Below are 16,257 nucleotides of genomic sequence, written 5' to 3' on the forward strand. Positions count from 1 at the left end.
CCTTTTCCTTCTCCCTCTCCCCCTCTTTCCTTCTCTCCTACTCCAACAAGGAAAGGAGGAGTCCTACTCCCGGTGGGAGTAGGACTCCCCCCTTGGCGCGCCCTCCTCCTTGGCCGGCCGCCTCCCCCCTTGCTCCTTTATATACGGCGGCAGGGGGGCACCCCATAGAGACAACAATTGATCGTTTGATCTTTTAGCCGTGTGCGGTGCCCCCCTCCACCATAGTCCACCTCGATAATACTGTAGCGGTGCTTAGGCGAAGCCCTGCGTCGGTAGAACATCATCATCGTCACCACGCCGTCGTGCTGACGAAACTCTCCCTCAACACTCGGCTGAATCGGAGTTCGAGGGACGTCATCGGGCTGAACGTGTGCTGAACTCGGAGGTGCCGTGCGTTCGGTACTTGATCGGTCGGATCGTGAAGACGTACGACTACATCAACCGCGTTGTGCTAACGCTTCCGCTTCCGGTATACGAGGGTACGTGGACAAGACTCTCCCCTCTCGTTGCTATGCATCACCATGATCTTGCGTGTGCGTAGGAATTTTTTTGAAATTACTACGTTCCCCAACAGGCTGCGGCCGGCGGCGAGGGCGGGGGAGGGTGGGGAGGAGGAGAGGGGGGGAGCCGCGCCGCCGCCCGAGTCGCCCGCGGGGGGGACGACGCGGGGGCTAGGTCTCGGGAGAGGAGGGGGGTCGATAAACTTCGACGCTCACAAATTTCTGGGAGAAAATAAAGGCCAGCAGATTAGAATTAGTTCAGTTATCACGTGAATGCGATGACATTATAGTATTTGGAGAGAAAATCAAGGGTAGAATGCCTGAACACACTAGAATCCGTTCAATTCTCACATTTTCATTCCTGCAAAGAAATCCCACATTTTAGAACTATAAGAAACAAAGAGGCCCTAAATAGGAAGTCGGCGGTATTAGGTTTCTTCACACGGCACACAAAATCAAGCATTAATGTTGGAATTAAAAAGAAATTGCAGTCTTGTCTTTGTTGATGTTCCTAAATTCAAAGAGAAAACCAAGGGTAGAATGCCATAATACACTTGAATTAGTTTAGTTATGACAATATGGTGTTTGGAATGCAATAGTTTACTAGTAATTTTGCATAAAACTGGATATTGCATTCTTGTGCTCCAAACAAAATAGTTGGAAGTCTACATCCCAGCGGTCTCTGGCTCTAGTGTAATTCAAAGATGCGTCCCAACTTGCTCCAAGACACATAGCGTGGCAAGAACACTGCACCATTGCCTTGATAGTATCTAGATATATATCAGTCCGGTTCTCAAGTTGTGCCTACTCAATAAAACTCAGTATGATGGAAATTTCTTGAAGGTGTCCATCTCCACCCGACCATCTTAATGATATTACTTCCAATAGAAATCCAAGCCCGCGCAGTTGTAAATTATGATGGTTCCCAGTCCTAGGATGTAGATGGGTTTCAACAACATCGAAAAGGCATTCCAATTAAGTGCAAAACTTGCATGCATTGTATATGTGGTAGGCTGAAATGAATATAGCAACGACTAGTTAAGCTCTACTCCTTGGTCGACGCATGACGGATTCTTTATGAATTGTTGCCCCATCTTTCTTCTCCCGCTTAAATACGGACATTTTGTGGTGTAACAACCACGTGATGGACGCTTTCATGCAATTCAATACTGTTGTAATGAGCACATGGGTAATCGGGTGTTCTTTTATTGTTGTGTGTTTTGCTTTATATATAAATCGGGGTGTGAGCCTTTTTTGGATTTTTATTGTTGTGTGTGTGTCCCTCGGTGAAGTAGCTCCCTCATGATACATTTTACCCATTCAACTTCATAGTGTAGGTCCTTTTGGGGACTACATACGAGAAAACCCTTGCAATTGATGGGGGCAATAGTAGAGGATATGGAAAGCATGCACCTACCTAGGACCATCACACCTCCAAACTGAAACCATATAGCAAGTAGTGAGTATGGTGGCGTAGACGTTGTGATTGGTTATGCATTTTCTTCCAGCATTCTACCACACATACATTTACTAGTTCCTAATAGATGCTTCCAGGGATATCCTGGAAATTATAAATGAACTGAAATGATATATGCTTGCTTAGTTGCTCATACATTGTTCTCCTAAAGCCTAAGTGTTGTAGCAGTCTGTTTGATGCATGTTTTCTAAGATAAGCATTGACCATCAATTTCTTTATAATACTCCTACATAGATACAAAACCACAAACTATAATTTAAGTACTTGTAAGGGCATATATGGTTCAAAAGAATTTCATAGGAATTTCGAGGATTTCTTGCTAATATTTCCTTCTGGTTTGTAGGATTGCTATCGTACGATCTTTCCTTCTTGCTACCTGTAATTTCAAAGAATATAATTCATTTGAGTGTTTAACCTCACAGATTTTCTTTTCTTTATTTCCACGACAACTACGCAATGCATCTACTCCTTCCGTTCCTAAATATAAGTCTTTGTAGAGATTTTGCTATAGTCCATATACGGATGTATCTAGATGCATTTTAGAGTATGGATTTACTCATTTTGCTTCGTATATGGTCCATAGTGGAATCTCTCCAAAGACTTATATTTAGGAATGGAGGGAGTAGTTTTCAGTAAACTTGTACGTATTTCTCCTGCAATGCAGCCCAATAATTTGCATCACAATGCTACCATATTCCTATCCCGCGAAACAGAGAAGCCAAAATATGAATTCAGCATTGCCAGTTTTCTTTCACACAGCACACAAAATCAAGCGTTAATGTTGCTGTCTTGTCTCTGTTGACGCTCATAAACTTCTGAGAAAAAATCAAGGGTAGAATGTCAGAATACATAGAATCAGTCCAATTCTAACATGAATGCCATGACATTAGTGTTCCGACGCTTTTGCATAAAACGGAATACCACATTCCGGTGGTTCCAAAACAGTGTTCAATGCAATGCTGATGGTTTCCGAAGTAGTATTTCAGAAACCAGGAATTGAATGCAAGCACCGCAAAGCATTACAGAAGCAAAAGGGCCTACAATTTACAGAAGGTGCACATATTAACCATAAGATTGAATCGAATCGTGATGTGACACAAGGGCAGCGTATCCGCAAACCTGACAAACACAACACATGCGTGACAACACTGGACAAAGACCACGATACTTGAATACTGCGGCAATTATAAGCAATGTGACGGTCAACAAAAGCGAGATGACAAAACCAATAAAAAGATAATAAGCGCCCAAAGGCGCAGTCCAGCAAAAAGCAACAAACACCAGGTGCTAGAAATGTTCTCCTATGGAGCTCATTTGAAGCCACCAAACTGATACTTGTTGTAGTTTGCCAAGCTCTCGATGCCACCACCTTGCGTAGTCGGAGGAATTCCAGACATTCCTAGGCCAGATCCCCCTGCACCCATGTTCCATGAGGGTTGGCCAGATCCCCCTGCACCCATGTTCCATGAGGGTTGAGCCTTGTCGTCGAACCCATCACTGAGGCCGCCGACGACCCCAACATCGGCTAAGTTCACCTTCTTTGCTGCAATTTGCAGTGAAGAGAGACATCAACACTTCTGCAATCAGTGTTTCCAAAAGGGCGAGGGGGAAATGAGAGGAGGAACTTACGTCCAGTTATGTTCAGATCAATTAATCCACGGCTCAAAGAGTCAGCCCATATGCCAGATTTGACCTGAAAATTTTCTTTCTTGGTGTTGGGCTTGGGAGCAGCCAAAGGTGTTTGGTCTGCCCTTCCATTAATACTTGAAGAAAGATCAAAGGGGTCTTTAGTTGCTTCTACAGTGTTTGCAACGAAGGCACCAAAATCAGACGCATCAGTTTTGGGAGCTGCCAAAGGTGCTACATCTGCTTTGCCAAAATTGCCAGTGGAAGAAAAGTCGAAGGGGTCTTTAGCTGTATCCACGGTGTTTGATTCAAAGGCACCAAAGTCCGATGCTGCCTCAAGGTTCTGACTCGACGTGCTGATATTTCCAGTAGAGCTGTGTACAGGTGGTGGTGGTGCACTAGATGAGCTGAAGTCACCAAATGGGTCAGATCCCCCAAAACTGCTTAAAGGAATATCACCGAAAGGATCAAATGGTTCAGGTACTGTGTTCTTGGACACGGAAGTATTAGCATTAGAAGGTGTCCCAGAAGTTGGTGGTTGGATAAACCCAGTCTGTGGTGGAAATGCTGAAGCAAAGGTAGCATTTCCCGAAAAAAGGTCAACAGTTTCCTGCAGTATCATTTGGATGACAACACTGTATCATGATCAACGAAATTGAGAAACTACATGATTTTATAAGAGTATCAAAGCACAATACTGGCTGGCACTGTGTCAGATAATGTTATAACATATTTAGCAGCTTCGATACAAAGAGAAGAGAACCAAACCTGGACATCCTGATGCGCAGTTGTTTCGGCACCTGGGATTGCCGATTGGAAATCTGCATCAGCAAACAGATCAACCTGAGGTTCTACAGCACTTTTTGCTGCTGGAGTGGCTGCAGGCTCGTCAAGGAAATCATCCATCAAGTTTGGGCCGAGAAGATCCACCTCGGCAGTCTTTGTATTAGCTGCACCTGTAGAACAAGATAGAAATAATTATCTCTTTGAGTTTCCAAATCCAACAAATTCATTCATTCAAATATGAATAAGGCATAGCACTCCCAGTCTCAACAAAATATCAGGTCGTCCCTTTTAGTAAAAACTTGTTGAACACTTGAATTGACGTTCATATGATGAATTTCTGTTTACAATTAGGCAGAAGAGAATGTTATAATTGTGCTACATGCAAGGTAATCTAGTAATAGCATAGGGTACATGCAAATTGAAAAGTGAACTGCTCCCTCTGTAAACAAATATAAGACGTTTTAGAGACTTGTGTCAAGTCTCTAAAAGATCTTATATTTGTTTACAGAGGGAGTATTCGTCAAAACATTACAGATAATAACAGTTTTACATGTCAAGACATGAACATGCATTCAGTACTACAGCAAAAGAAATTCCTTGGATGGAAATAGCATAACCAGGAAAAAATATATAATATTTTACCATTTGAAGATCCACGAGGATCAAAGTCATCAAATTCATCCTCATTGCCTTTTGTGTTAGATGGGGACTTCGAGGAGCTGTGTGGATATAAAACTTCAGTGAAGGAGTGAAACGTATAACAATAAAAGATAAGCCCGGCGCTAAGAATCCAGAACCGAACTGATACTGCTGCATGTTTCTTTCAAAAATATTGCTGCATTTACCATACTTAACAAGATTCAGCAGGAGGACCTCCTCTAATAGGCAATAACCATAACAGTATGCTTTAGAACTAACTGCATTTTCAATAGCAAATTAGATACTAATTCACCAATCATGCAGCCAAGAATGCTACCTATAATTGACCCACCATATCCCACTGGCTACTCACCTTTTATTAATGATAAAAATGGATACTCTTAGTAAAATACTACTGGCTGTAGTTTCTGAAAACCAGCATAGTTATTTAACGTAGTAAAAATGCTAAGAAGCCTTAAAATACCTTCTATCATGATCCGCGTCCTTTCTTATCTTGCTGCCAGATCTGCGCCTGCCAGTATTACTTGAAGAGGTTTTAACAGGTTCTTTGTCCCTGTAACTGTTACTGAACGAATCAGCCTCCCTTGTGCCACCAAAACTGCCATAGCGTTCACCTGAACTGTAGTTGCTACCTCCAGAGGCTGAGCTTGATCTGTATGACCCGGTTGATGATAACCCAACGTACCTTCATCCACAGCAAATATACGTTACGGTTTAAGACTCTCAAAGATAAGTACAGAACTAAAAAAAGTTAGAAGATCTCATTTCATAATTTCGCAGAACCCACTTGTCACGGTTACTAGCCGCTTTCTCTCTCACAGCCTTTATTCTCTCCTTATCATTGATGATCCCCACCAGAGTTTCCACTTTCTTCCTCACATTTATTCCAGAGTCTTTTCCATTAGGTTCCACAAACTCAAAACTCGAAAGAACCTTAAAGGATACAACAAGAAAATGTTTAGTCACTCGACGTAGCCTTAACTAGAAAGAGTTGTAAATAAAAACACAGACAACACATACCGAGATCTTTGAATAATGATCGAGAATGTCATCAACTGCCCGGTCAGAACCATTCGCTATCAAGTACTCAATAATCGTCAGTGCCTGCGCATCCACAAATTTTAATTACTGAATAACATTCCTCATAAAAATTTGCACAATACAAAGGTCTGTTTCGCTTTGGTGGTTACTGGTTAATGTGATCAATCACTGTAGAAGTGATTCCTAACAAGCTTAATATTGGTCCAATATACTCCCTCCGTTCCAAAATAGATGACTCAACTTTGTATTAACTTTAGCATAAAGTTAGTACAAAGTTGGGTCATCTATTTTGGAACGGAGGGAGTACTATTTAAAGGATGGTCATTAGGGAATAAGAAGCAATAACCTTATACACATGACGCCAGTTTGCATCTCGCTCACCCAGCCTGGCCCAGAGGACACCCATCACCATCTGACACTCAGAGCTGCAGATTTTAGAAGTTATAGGCATCATTCCAGCACTGATAAAAAGGGAGGTGGGATAGCACAACACAAATAAGACATTAAAACTTACTATTTCTTGGTGGCCTGAGCTAGCTCTGAAAGAGCAGACCCGTGTGGACCCCAAGGTTCATCACTTGTCGCGTCAAGGACCTGATTTGAAAGCAAAACTTTTAGGAAAAGACATAAGCTACGAAATATGATACAATGAGAGATCAAAATGACTAGTCTTGTAAGCTATAACTTCACATCGGACTTCTAGCTCTAAATGCAATCATCGAGGAATCCAGCCTGATTACAGGCAAATCAAAAGCAGTGCGTGAGGAGTGCATTCGGTAGTGTATTTTGACTGATCTCTGATTCAGGTCTTAGTAACTTATCTAAACCATCAGCGCAGAAATTTGACTTTTTTAAGGGACATAATTTTATTTATTTCTCCTGAAAAGTTACAACATTTATCAATTTCCCTGAAGCACTAGTGTGGATGTGTACAGACAACAGTGGTATCGCAAGCAAGCATAGGCAAAATTCAAGTTCCATCCTCCAGTCTCCACCACATGAACTAATCCGATAATTCACAGCTCCAGTACCGGCAAGAGGAAACAACTTTACAGAGGAGCAGAGCTAAGATCTGGGCGAGATCCATACCTTCTGTTCGAGCTCGGGGACCTTGAGCACCTTGAGATTGACCTCCCTCTTTCTGCAAGAGCAGGCGCACAGCAAACGGATCAGGATCCCACTCCTCACGGATCAAATTCAGCAAAGGCTGCAACTTTGTAAAACGGCTAGCGAGATCGTGGCCGGTGGGTGGCCCGATCGAGAAAACTTACATCTCCCTTACGGTCTGATCGAAGGCCTTCATGAAATCCATGGCCTGCGCGGCGGCGAAGGGTCGACGGGGACTCTATATAGCGGGGGATCTGGGCTCTCGAGCGCTGAGCGAGTGGCCTAGGAGGCTGTGTCTGGATGGGATGGAGACGCGGCGGCGGCTCCCCCGATCCCGGCGAGCGGCGATTCCTCGCGACGGCCGGCGGCCACCTCGACGGACGGCGAGGTCGACGGCCTGCCGGGCGGAGGGCGCGCGCGTGCGGGGAGGGAGGGAGAGGAAGTGGGCGGCGAGGAGGGCGAAAGGCCACTTGGTGGTGATGGCCGGTGGGTAGGAACCATGTGTGCTACCATTGGACGGCCAGGATCAACTCTGGCGAGATCTGACGGCCGACATGGCACCAGCTGCAAGCGCACTAGTAGCACCACGGTCTGTGTCAGTGCACTGCCAATCTTTTACTGTGCTACTTTGGTTGGAGAAATGGTAAATTTCACTGGTAATCTCATGGGATTAAGGCGCTGCTAATCTGATTTTGCGAGTGTTTGGTTGTGATCTGATCGGCACAAACACCATCTGCCACTGCACTGAACCAACCAACGCACATTTCTTTGACTGAAACACGCCCAAGAGGGTACCATATGGTTTGCCACTCCGAGCTTGGTACATGTATGACCCGAGAAGAATAACATCATAAAATAGTGGTGGTGGCTTCAAGCTGCATAAAGAAGGCAGCCAAAAGAGAAGCACCTCCAGACCAGCCTCACGTCAACAGCAAAGCCAGTCAACAGGAAACATCAAAAGCTACAAAGAATAGTTTTAGTTGTTGACACATGATTTTGAGACCATAAAAAAAATACTCCCTCAATCCAAATTAATTGTTGCAGCTTTAGTACAACTTTAGTACTCCCTCTGTTCACTTTTATAAGACGTTTTAGAAAGTTCAAACAGCTCCCAAAACAGTTCAAAACCAGCTGTCTAAAACATCTTGTAAAAAGGAACGGAGGGAGTACAAAAGTTGTACTAGAGAGTTGCGACAATTAACATGGGTCAGAGAGAGTACTATATATCACTGACATATGTAAGTATAATACATCAAACTGGTCTTGATGTTCATCTGGATCAATGTAGAACAACAACTAGAGTTACCAGCATACTGAAGTACCCACAAATACTTCAATACACACAAAGAATTTCTAAGTAAAATCAGCTACTTCTTGTCAGAGTTGCCGGAATCTGCTCCCTCCCTAGCGCAGGTGATTGTAGCTGTTGAACAATCTGCTCTGGGTAGCCTTCTCTTTGACTGCAGACTTCGGAGCATCAGGAAAGACATTCCAGAAGCGCAGGGTCTCGTCTGCTGCAGCAGATGCCACCGTGCAACCATCAGGGCTCTGCAAAGGTTCAACAGAAGACAACCATAAGCCATCCATCTGTGCACACAATATGTGTTTCAAACTTAGCTACAAAGCATTCATAGGGAGCGAGCAAAGATTATTACCTGAGCCATGAAGAGGACACGGGAGGTATGGCCATTGAGCTCGGCCATCTTGGCCATCGAAGGGTACTTCCACAATGTCAGCTGGTTCTGAGTGAATCCATGCGAGCTCAGCAGCTCTCTGTCATTCTTGTTCCATAGCAGCGCACAGACTTGTGACCCGGTGTCGACTGAGTTGAGGCATGCGCCGGTGTGTGTGTTCCAGAACTTGATGCATCGGTCATTTGCGCCGCCACCCGATGCGAGCAGGTTGCTCTGGAATGGGCACCATGCGAGCGCCTTCACAGCAGCCGAGTGGTCTTCCATCCTGTGTAGCCATTGGGTGCGGCCTGCAGATTGTGCAGAGGATGCCATGGACACATCCCATATGTGGAGGAGGTTGTCGTTTCCACCGCTGGCTAGCTGCCGCCCTGATCCGGACCACTTGAGGCCACACACCTCCTGCGAGTGCCCGCGGTATGTCTGCACAGCATGGTCCCTAATCCTCACATCGTTGTTCACAATCTTGCCGTCCATACCACCAGCGGTCAGGATGCTCTTGTTCCATGCCAGTGAACCGACTCTCGACTCATGCGCACCTTGCAGTGTCCTCAGCTGCAGAGTGAATCATGATCAGCAACTAAAAAGCACAAATAATGCTGCTAACAGAGAATTATAACAGGAGAGAGGGGTCAAGAAGTACCAACCAGTCGGTTCGAGCTGGAATCCCATATCTGGACAGCAGAGGAGTTGAGGCCAATAGCAATGTTCTGGCCATCAGGAGCCCAGCTAACACTAGTGACAGGGCCATCGTCCTCATCAACGGTAACAAGCTCGGATGTAGACCCACTTGCGGCGTCCCAGAGGTAAACCGTGTTGCCCAGTGCAATGGACAGCACGTTGGCGCTTCCCCAGTCCAGCAGGTTGAGGTAGTAATCGTCAACGAGGTCTGGTGCATCCAGAGTCCTATCAGCGGACTGCATCAGGTTTCCAAATGCACATCGAGTCAGTAATCATCAGCAATCACCACTACAACTGCAATAACCAATGCGAGCACCATCACAAACCAAGCGTGCCGCACCTGAGGGATGTATCGACGCTTCTTCGCCGGTCTGGCCTGGACGGAGGCCACATCGGCACGGAGCTCCGTGAAGATGCTGTTCTCAGGCTCCGGTGGCTTGTTGCGGAAGGCGAGGATCCTGGTGCGGTTGTTGAGCAGCTTCTCCGCCAGCAGCTTCCGGTACGTCTCCTTCCCCGGCGACGGCGTCGCCCCGTTCTTCCTGTCCTTCCTCGGCTCCGTCAGCAGGTAGTGCGCCATGTCCATGTCCATCGCCGACCTGTCAGGGATGAACCTGTCGCCCTGCCAGACAAAAAAGCAAGCAGATTCACACCCGTTCAGGCATTCCGTCGAACGACTGGCGGGCAGGTACAGGACACAGGCGAAATGGGGAAGGGGATGGAGGACTCACATAGCACTTGACGGCAGGGTTGCGGGGCGTGGAGCAGAGGGACGGCATGTAGGGCCTGGGCCTGGAGCCGGGCTCCTGGAGCGGCGGCATGGAGGGCGTCGCGCCGGCCTCCCGGAGCGGCGGCCGCGCGCCCCGCCTGCCGCTCTTCTCCGGCGACATCAAGTCGGAACCTGCGTCCATGGATCAGAGCAAACAAGAAACGGCGGTAGTACTGATGCGAGCAAATGCAATTCGAGCCGGGGATCTACACGAAAGTAACCCTAAATCGAGCAACGGATTCGCAGGCAGACGAGTATATAACAAACCAAATCAAACTCGGTAAAGGACCCTAACGCGGAGAGGAATTTTTCTACCAAAAGAAAGAAGACGGCGAGATTAGCAGCGCGCGGACGGGAATCAAGAACCGAGATCGCAATCAGTAACCAAAAAACGAGCTTTGAGCGCGAGGAGGAGGAGGATCCTGCGGAGCTCCGAGCGCGGACGAGGCGGCGGGCGTTTCCCCCCGAGCGCTCGACGGATTCGCTGGCTCGCGAGGCCGGGGGAGGGCGGCGGAGTTGGTTCTGTGCGGGGCGGGGTGGGGAGTTCTTGGCGGATCCGTGGGGTGGAAATAGTGGTGCGGCAGGGGGGAGGAGGGAGGCAAAGATGGAAGGGTGTAAAAAAATATAGCCGTTGGGCGCACGGGTACCGCGTTTTCTCTGGATGCCACGGGCACCCTCGTAGCGCGCACGGACACGGCAAATCAGCGGACGCCACGTGTGCTGCAGTACTCGTTCTCCCGCATGGAATTCCATACGAGCACTGTCTCGCGGAATTCGGTTGTTTGCTTCGAATTCGAAATCGATTTTCTTTTCAGATTTCGTGAGAGAGAGGATTTCGGTGCTTTCGTGCAAAATTGGTGTGAAATCCCCGGTTTTTGGATTTGTGGTGTGTTTGTTAGGTCGAATAGAAACGCGGGACGACTTCAGGCCAAGAGCTGAACAAGTCTGTCACACGGCAAAATTCATGTGTAATCCTTTTATTGGAAATCTTATCTGGCTGCGAGATTTTAAATGTTTTTGCTGGCCATTTTAGTTGTATCTGACTATCTATCGGTGGTGACAGTTTCTTCAACCCCACACAGAACTAAAACTTTCATGGAAACGCTAGCAAATGCCACCCCAACCTAGTAAACGTCAGCCAGATAAGAGGGTCTTTTTTTTTTGCAAAATATCCTGTATTTGGAGGTAAATAGAGCCGGCCACAGGGCCAAATTCCAATAGAATGACATCCAAGACATGGCAAAGGCATGCACGTATTCAGAGTTCCAGACGGCTGAGCTGACACATGAATTCTCTCTCTAGTTTCATCACAGGAAACTCTTCATGGTTTCTTTTTTAACCTATAAATCGCAAGAAAACTACAACGGCATACAGGTATGGTTCTCATCAAGACAAGGATACCACACAATTCGGCTCTCTACTTCTAGCCTAGTCCACAAGATACACTACTCGGCTTCTCAGAGAACTCCGGGGCAAACATCAGCACCAAAAAAAACATAGGGCCTTGCACTTGCCCTTTTCGCCTGATTTACTTGCCTATAGTCATTCTCAGCCCCCACCACGATCCCAATGAGATAAACACATGATCAGAGGGTTCATCACAGCAGGCAACCTTTGAAGGCCTTCCTTAGCGCGGCTTCGTCCAGATTCCTGCCGATAAACACGAGCTTGCTGATCCTCTTCTCATCATCCTCCCACGGCTTCGCTGGGCAACCTTCCAACATAGAGTGCACACCCTGCAATTTCGTGCATGGCATATGTTAGAACGGTCGAAACTGCAGAGGCACCGGAACAAAAGATTTTATGCGGCAACACAAGGATGATCAAAAGTTTAGTACAACACATAGCTCTGATCACACAGATCGACTTCGTTCAAGCAAAGGGATAGCATAGCAGAAGATGATGAACTGGTTTCTTTGCCGAGGAAAGGTTTGGCTGGCTAACCTGAAACACGAAGCGTCCAGTTGACTCGTTGACGGATATAACACCCTTTAATCTGTACAGGTCTTCACCTTTCTCATCGACCAGTCTCTCCAGCCAATCATTAACCTTGAAAAGACATTGCACGTTAGTGATAAACTGGTTCATTTGCTGAGGAAAAGTTTGGTGGTAAAAGGAAGAACCATATTTCAAGCAAATCTTAACTACATTCGTTTACCTCATCAAGATCAAGTAGTCCCTCCGAAACAATACTTACACTAGTAACAGCTGCATCATGGACATGGTCATGATGATGTCCTACAAGTCAGCAAAGTAAACAAACTGGCTGAGAAAAAGGAGAAAGTTGAATAAAAATGAAAGCATACAGAAAATTTAGAGCAAACTGCAAGTCTGGGTGTGTCATCTCCATTATTGAGCATTTATATGTCTCCATCAGAATTTCGATAAAAGGTAAAAAATACAAAGGAAGCCACTAAATGCTGTCTTAAGCCCTAGATATAAAATTTAGCATGTCTCTAATATGGTGGAATTCAGAACGCATGGATACCAGAGCCTGAACATTACCATGCTCATGTCCCAAATGGCAATGCCCTGTCTCTTTGTTTTCATTCAATTGGACTGCAGCCTCAATCCTGCAGATTTTTATCTCAATTAGGGAAACAAGATATGACATCTGACTCTCATGATTACAGCCCAACATTCTTTAGCACACAAGAAAATAAAGATACTAACCTATCAAGGTCATAACCGCCAATTCCTAGCACAAAATCCATGTCAACATCACCAAACATTGCTTTTTTCATTTGCGCCATCCCATTTATGAGCTGCAACGAGAAAAAGATTCAGCTTGCGCACAACAAAATAAGTTTGCACTTGACAAAAAAAACATCTGTTTGCTGAAGGCATTGTGCCAACCTACCTTGATCTTGTTGGTTAAAACCTCAAGTTCTGTGTCATCAACCAAATCAGTCTGCATAGATAGCAATTATAGAGCATTAGAAAAGCAAGCACTTTTATACTGTATTCTTGAAGAAGAAAATGCAGAAAAAAGACGTGCTTAAATAACAATATTTTGCACCAGAACCTTGTATATAGTTCTATAGACTGACTAAATACCTTGTTCAATATAATCCGGTCTGCATAAGCAACTTGTTCTACTGCCTCGTTCACAACCCACCTTGCTTTCACTTCATTCAAATGTTGCATGGCATGCTTACAATCAACCAAAGTAACAACACCATCAAGTTTCACATATTTCGAGACCAATTCATCAGAACAAAATGTCTCAATAACAGGACCAGGCTTTGCAAGACCTAGACAGAGACATTAGTTATGTCAGATATAAGAACTTCGACACATCTTTAGACTAAAAAGTAATAACCATGTATTGGTAGTCTGGTAGATTTTGAACCAATGAGATTTACCTGTTGTCTCAATAACGATATGATCAAACTTGTCGCCCTTTTGCTTCACCAACTTGAGAAGCATCTTTACAAGATCCCCTCGGACAGTGCAACACAAGCAGCCATTATTCACCATCACAATGTCTTCAGCAACAGATGAATGGTTAGCGACCAGTGAGCTATCAATATCCACCTCACCAAACTGCACACAAAAGGGCAATATGGCTTATTCTACATAGCACCACCAGAGTCTCGTCATGTTAAAATGGAGCTGATTCAGTGCACTATCGATTTGCTGCGGAACATAATATCAAACAATGTTGACTGGGCATAATAAAGTGCTCCAAGAAACAAGGATCTTCAGTTAACCTCATTCTCAATGACAGCAATCCTCTTCCCATGCTGTGATGTTAGAATGTGATTCAGAAGGGTTGTCTGCAAAAGAGAGATTGAAAGCAATTAGCCAACCTTAATGAACAAACATCAGTCCTATAGAGATTATTATAGCACCATGGAAGTGAGCACATTCATCGGTTTAAATCCACGCCGGGTGTAGTAGGTTTTACTGATAGCATATCGATTTCTCAAATCTGAATGCATATTAACATCACCTACGCCATTATATGCAGTAAGTTCAGACTTCAGACTGGCTTGACTTGTATAGCCTACACGCTCCAGGTAGCAGAACTTCACAAGGGGAAAGGCAAGTAAGCGAGGAGGACCTTGCCGGAGCCGAGGAAGCCGGTGATGACGGTAGCGGGGACGCGGTTGTCCAGCGCCTGCGCGTCGAAGGCAGCGTCGGAGAGGTGCCGCTGGAATACGGTGGGCGGCGGCCGCGGGAGGGGCGGCCCGAGGCTTCGGAAGCATCTGGAAAAGGAATCGAGAGGGCGGTGGAGAAGAGCGGAGGAGGAGGCCGCGGCTCTGGTCGCCCTGGGGAGCAGCAGCCGTGCAGCCGCCGCCGCAGCCGCCATACCTGAACTCTCGGGTGAACTTGGCGGCCGCCGTGGGCTTTTCTGGGGTTTCGACGATTCGTGCAGACGTGGACTAGAGAGAGAAATGATTCACCTAAAAAAGAGAGAGAGAAATGATGACGTGGAGGAGAAAGAAATCATAAGAAAAAGTTTATCTTATCTTACCTTATTTTTATTTAAGAGAGAATAAGAGATGATCTCTTAACTCATTACGTTTTTAAAAATACTCCCTTCGTCTGAAAATCTTACAAATGGATTAACATGGTTGTATCTATAACATGGATACAACCATTTCTATGACCAGACAGAGGGAGTAGCTAGTTATAGGAGATAATGCTAAGAGATGACCCATTGTAAACATATTTTTTTATCATCTTTAAATTACATGCAAGACTTTAGATATAACTATATTATCAACCATTGTACATGCCCTAGCAGATGCCCCCTCAATTCTGAACTCCTCAATCCTGAGGAGTTAAATAGGTTTGCAAGTGAACCCTTTTAAAACTTAACTTGCTAAAAAAAACTATCAATTATTTAAACTTTTGGTTTACATATTTCATTTCAACTACATGTCTGCACACATGTTACATTTTAAACTTGCTAATTAAGGTTCACACAATTCACGAACATTACAAATTTAATAATTCAAATTCAAACACACAAAAAATGTTCAAATGAAGTATTAATTAGAATAAAGAACATGATAGGAGCACAACAATCAAGTGCTTGGAAGTGCCCACAAGTGCTCAACAATATCATCTTGGAGCTGAGTATGAACTTTTCAGTTCTCGATACTTCGATGCACTGCGAGCAAGGTTGTCAGAATCGTGATTCTGTTATATGATTCCACGATTTTACGATCCAAACTAACCCCTCCGATTCTAGGACTTTAGTTAGTAAAATATACGTCTCTACTATTCTAATAGTTAAGATTCTACTCGAAGCTCCAATCCGATTCAGAATCACGATTCTGACAACCTTGGCTGCGAGGAATCTCTGTATCCTGCTTGCATTGTATTTTGGCTTGACAAGATCCCATTTGGAGATGTACCGAAAATTCTCTGGCATGCCTCTCTCATCCTCAATGATCATGTTGTGCAAGCTGATTCAACATGTCATTATTTTCCATATGACAAGCGGCTTCCAATACTCAATAGAGCCGCGAATAATGGCAAGACGCTTTTGGAGACACCAAAAACTCTCTCAACATTCTATCTCGTCGACTATTTGACGCATTACAAAATGGGATCTCTGGTTACCTTTTGCATGCCGGATTGCCTTCACAAATGAGACCCATGAAGGATAGATGTCATCTGCAAGGTGGTAGCACATCGTGTACCGATGGCCACTGACAACATAGTTGCAAGGATAAGCATCTTCGGCAACAAGCCTTCCAAACTGTGGCGGCCTCGATTGATGTACAAGCAGCCAAACTTGATCATAGTCTCAGTCGCCAAAAGTCCTCGTGAACCATCATCTTCTTCTTCCTCCACCTCGGACGAAGAGTCGTGGAAGAATATATTTCTTAACCTCTTCATCTTATGTAATATCCCATGTGAATTTTATTGCATAAACATTAAAACACAATGAAAAGGGAAAAAATC

General features: G+C 45.1%; 3 protein-coding genes across 3 annotated transcripts; all 3 read right to left on the reverse strand.

Moving 5' to 3' along the window:
* Positions 1-3,020: 3,020 nt before the first annotated feature.
* On the reverse strand, positions 3,021-7,668 carry LOC123054431 (clathrin interactor EPSIN 1). The gene is made up of 11 exons (XM_044478207.1): positions 7,362-7,668; positions 7,180-7,231; positions 6,605-6,684; positions 6,437-6,515; positions 6,070-6,153; positions 5,837-5,982; positions 5,513-5,734; positions 5,032-5,108; positions 4,372-4,559; positions 3,607-4,213; positions 3,021-3,520 (listed from the first exon to the last, which is right to left on the reverse strand). The coding sequence occupies exons 1-11, from the start codon at positions 7,400-7,402 to the stop codon at positions 3,288-3,290; spliced, it is 1,809 nt and encodes a 602-aa protein (XP_044334142.1). The 5' UTR covers positions 7,403-7,668; the 3' UTR covers positions 3,021-3,287.
* A 523-nt stretch (positions 7,669-8,191) lies between these two features.
* On the reverse strand, positions 8,192-10,936 carry LOC123054432 (cell division cycle 20.2, cofactor of APC complex). The gene is made up of 5 exons (XM_044478208.1): positions 10,298-10,936; positions 9,910-10,188; positions 9,536-9,805; positions 8,853-9,443; positions 8,192-8,745 (listed from the first exon to the last, which is right to left on the reverse strand). The coding sequence occupies exons 1-5, from the start codon at positions 10,475-10,477 to the stop codon at positions 8,602-8,604; spliced, it is 1,464 nt and encodes a 487-aa protein (XP_044334143.1). The 5' UTR covers positions 10,478-10,936; the 3' UTR covers positions 8,192-8,601.
* A 678-nt stretch (positions 10,937-11,614) lies between these two features.
* On the reverse strand, positions 11,615-14,710 carry LOC123049927 (P-loop guanosine triphosphatase YjiA). The gene is made up of 10 exons (XM_044472776.1): positions 14,402-14,710; positions 14,049-14,114; positions 13,701-13,881; positions 13,393-13,589; positions 13,196-13,246; positions 13,009-13,100; positions 12,841-12,908; positions 12,494-12,573; positions 12,280-12,384; positions 11,615-12,071 (listed from the first exon to the last, which is right to left on the reverse strand). Exons 1-10 carry the CDS (start codon positions 14,648-14,650, stop codon positions 11,934-11,936), a joined length of 1,227 nt encoding a protein of 408 aa, XP_044328711.1. The 5' UTR covers positions 14,651-14,710; the 3' UTR covers positions 11,615-11,933.
* Positions 14,711-16,257: the final 1,547 nt, after the last annotated feature.

This window comes from Triticum aestivum, chromosome 2D, assembly GCF_018294505.1.
Source record: "Triticum aestivum cultivar Chinese Spring chromosome 2D, IWGSC CS RefSeq v2.1, whole genome shotgun sequence".
Classification (NCBI taxonomy): Eukaryota; Viridiplantae; Streptophyta; class Magnoliopsida; order Poales; family Poaceae; genus Triticum; species Triticum aestivum.

Coding starts and splice junctions, on each gene's coding strand:
- LOC123054431 (XM_044478207.1), bottom strand. CDS start 7,402: ATGGATTTCATGAAGGCCTTCGATCAGACCGTAAGGGAGAT. Junction 6,154..6,436: donor ACTGGCGTCATGTGTATAAG/GTTATTGCTTCT, acceptor GTGGATGCGCAG/GCACTGACGATTATTGAGTA. Junction 5,109..5,512: donor GACGCGGATCATGATAGAAG/GTATTTTAAGGC, acceptor ATATCCACACAG/CTCCTCGAAGTCCCCATCTA.
- LOC123049927 (XM_044472776.1), bottom strand. CDS start 14,650: ATGGCGGCTGCGGCGGCGGCTGCACGGCTGCTGCTCCCCAGGGCGACC. Junction 13,101..13,195: donor TTTTAACCAACAAGATCAAG/GTAGGTTGGCAC, acceptor TTCTCGTTGCAG/CTCATAAATGGGATGGCGCA. Junction 12,909..13,008: donor GGCGGTTATGACCTTGATAG/GTTAGTATCTTT, acceptor AAAAATCTGCAG/GATTGAGGCTGCAGTCCAAT.
- LOC123054432 (XM_044478208.1), bottom strand. CDS start 10,477: ATGGACGCAGGTTCCGACTTGATGTCGCCGGAGAAGAGCGGCAGGCGG. Junction 9,444..9,535: donor ATTCCAGCTCGAACCGACTG/GTTGGTACTTCT, acceptor TTCACTCTGCAG/CTGAGGACACTGCAAGGTGC. Junction 8,746..8,852: donor GTGTCCTCTTCATGGCTCAG/GTAATAATCTTT, acceptor GAACCTTTGCAG/AGCCCTGATGGTTGCACGGT.